This window comes from Propithecus coquereli, unplaced genomic scaffold, assembly GCF_000956105.1.
Source record: "Propithecus coquereli isolate 6110/MARCELLA unplaced genomic scaffold, Pcoq_1.0 Scaffold461, whole genome shotgun sequence".
Lineage (NCBI taxonomy): Eukaryota > Metazoa > Chordata > Mammalia > Primates > Indriidae > Propithecus > Propithecus coquereli.
Genome location: NW_012150408.1, coordinates 548399 through 549787, shown reverse-complemented (window position 1 = coordinate 549787; position 1389 = coordinate 548399). Strand labels below are relative to the sequence as shown.

The following is a 1389-nucleotide window of genomic DNA, read 5'->3' as shown; positions in this document are numbered from 1 at the left end:
CCCTCTCCCTCCTCCTCTTCCCCTTTCTCCTTCCCCTTCCCCCTCTTCCTTTCTCCCTCTCTCCCCTTCCCCCTTTCTCCCTCTCCTTCTCTCTGTCTCTCCCCCTCCCCTCTTCCCATTTTCTCTCCCCCTTTCCCCCTCTCCTTCTCTCCCCCTCCCCTTTTCCCTCTCCCGCTTTCTCCCTCTCCGTCTCCCTCCTTGATCACACCACCCAGCCCACTACAGACCTGCCCATCTGTCTCCAGGGCCTCCTCCCTTCACTTGGTCCTGCTCATCTCCACTAGATTAGTTTTTTATAAAATGCCGATCAAAATCCATTTCTCCCTTCTCGGTGCTGACAGAGATGTAGCAACACCGTCACAGACCTAGTTCTAATGTTAAATGCTAGCGTTCATATCAGTACGCCTATTCCTGAAATGTGCTAGACGTCAAATGCTTGGAATGTTCTTACATTGCTGTTTTTTGAAGTTCAGTCACCTTTTGTTTTGATTGTTTGCAGGAGGTGATTCTAAGTCGATGGGTTTCTTCACGAGAGAGGAGTGATCAAGACGAACTTTAAAAGTTCAGCCTCAGATTTCTAGTTTCACCAGCAACTACCGCATCTCCTACAATATGCCACATTCAGGGCTAGGTAAAAAGTCCTTTTACTGAAATCACCTGTTAATTTAAAAGACATCTTGCTCCCAGCACCAGAAAACTGTCAGTGTTTTAAAAGAGAAAATTACATAGAGGAGGAAAAAGAGCCCTGGGCTGTCCTCGACTTGGTCACTAGCTCTGACTGATTCTGTGCTTCATGCCTCTGGCCTCAGTCTGTGTCCTCATCCAGTCACGGGGAGGTTGGACTAGACGAGTCCCCAGAGGACTCTTCCAGCAACCAGGAAATTATTCTCTGATTTCACCTGAAAGTGGTAGTAGTTTACATTTACATAGTAGAGTTTATAAAGCACTTTCATACGTAGGTATCCCTTGTTACCCATGTCTAATCTGTTCCTGACGGAGTGTTAGCAGGTTTAGGATTGCAGGATCCTACGTTCCATTATTTTAAATGGAAAAAATGGTTATATGTTTCAGCTTATCCAAGAAATTCAACCAAGAACTCAAACATTTAAAAATCCCTGCAGAACTCTTCAAACTGTGGTCACAATTGGCTCCCAAAAGGCTGGAATTAGACTTAGTCATTCCACAATGTATACGTACTTCAAAACAGCATGTTGTACACAATAAATATGTATAATTTCATCTGCCAATTTTAAAAAATCCGTTTAATATCTGTCAAGGATTTCTGTATTAAAAGCCTTTAAAACACCAATTGCTTATTTATATAATTCTCAGTGAACTCATTGGTAGGCACATTTGTGTACAGAACACAAAAATTTTGTACAATGTTAG

At 43.1% G+C, this 1389-nt stretch overlaps 1 protein-coding gene across 3 annotated transcripts in view; it reads left to right on the top strand.

Moving 5' to 3' along the window:
- The window catches only part of TSEN2 (TSEN2 tRNA splicing endonuclease subunit), a 39540-nt gene extending 38570 nt beyond the window's left edge, over positions 1 to 970 (top strand). For all 3 annotated transcript variants that reach the window (XM_012655146.1, XM_012655147.1, XM_012655148.1), the window contains exon 12: positions 500 to 970. In XM_012655146.1, coding sequence (XP_012510600.1) covers positions 500 to 559 — 60 coding nt within the window. In that variant the 3' untranslated portion in view covers positions 560 to 970. The remainder of the gene's footprint in view (positions 1 to 499) is intronic.
- The last annotated feature ends 419 nt before the right edge of the window (positions 971 to 1389 follow it).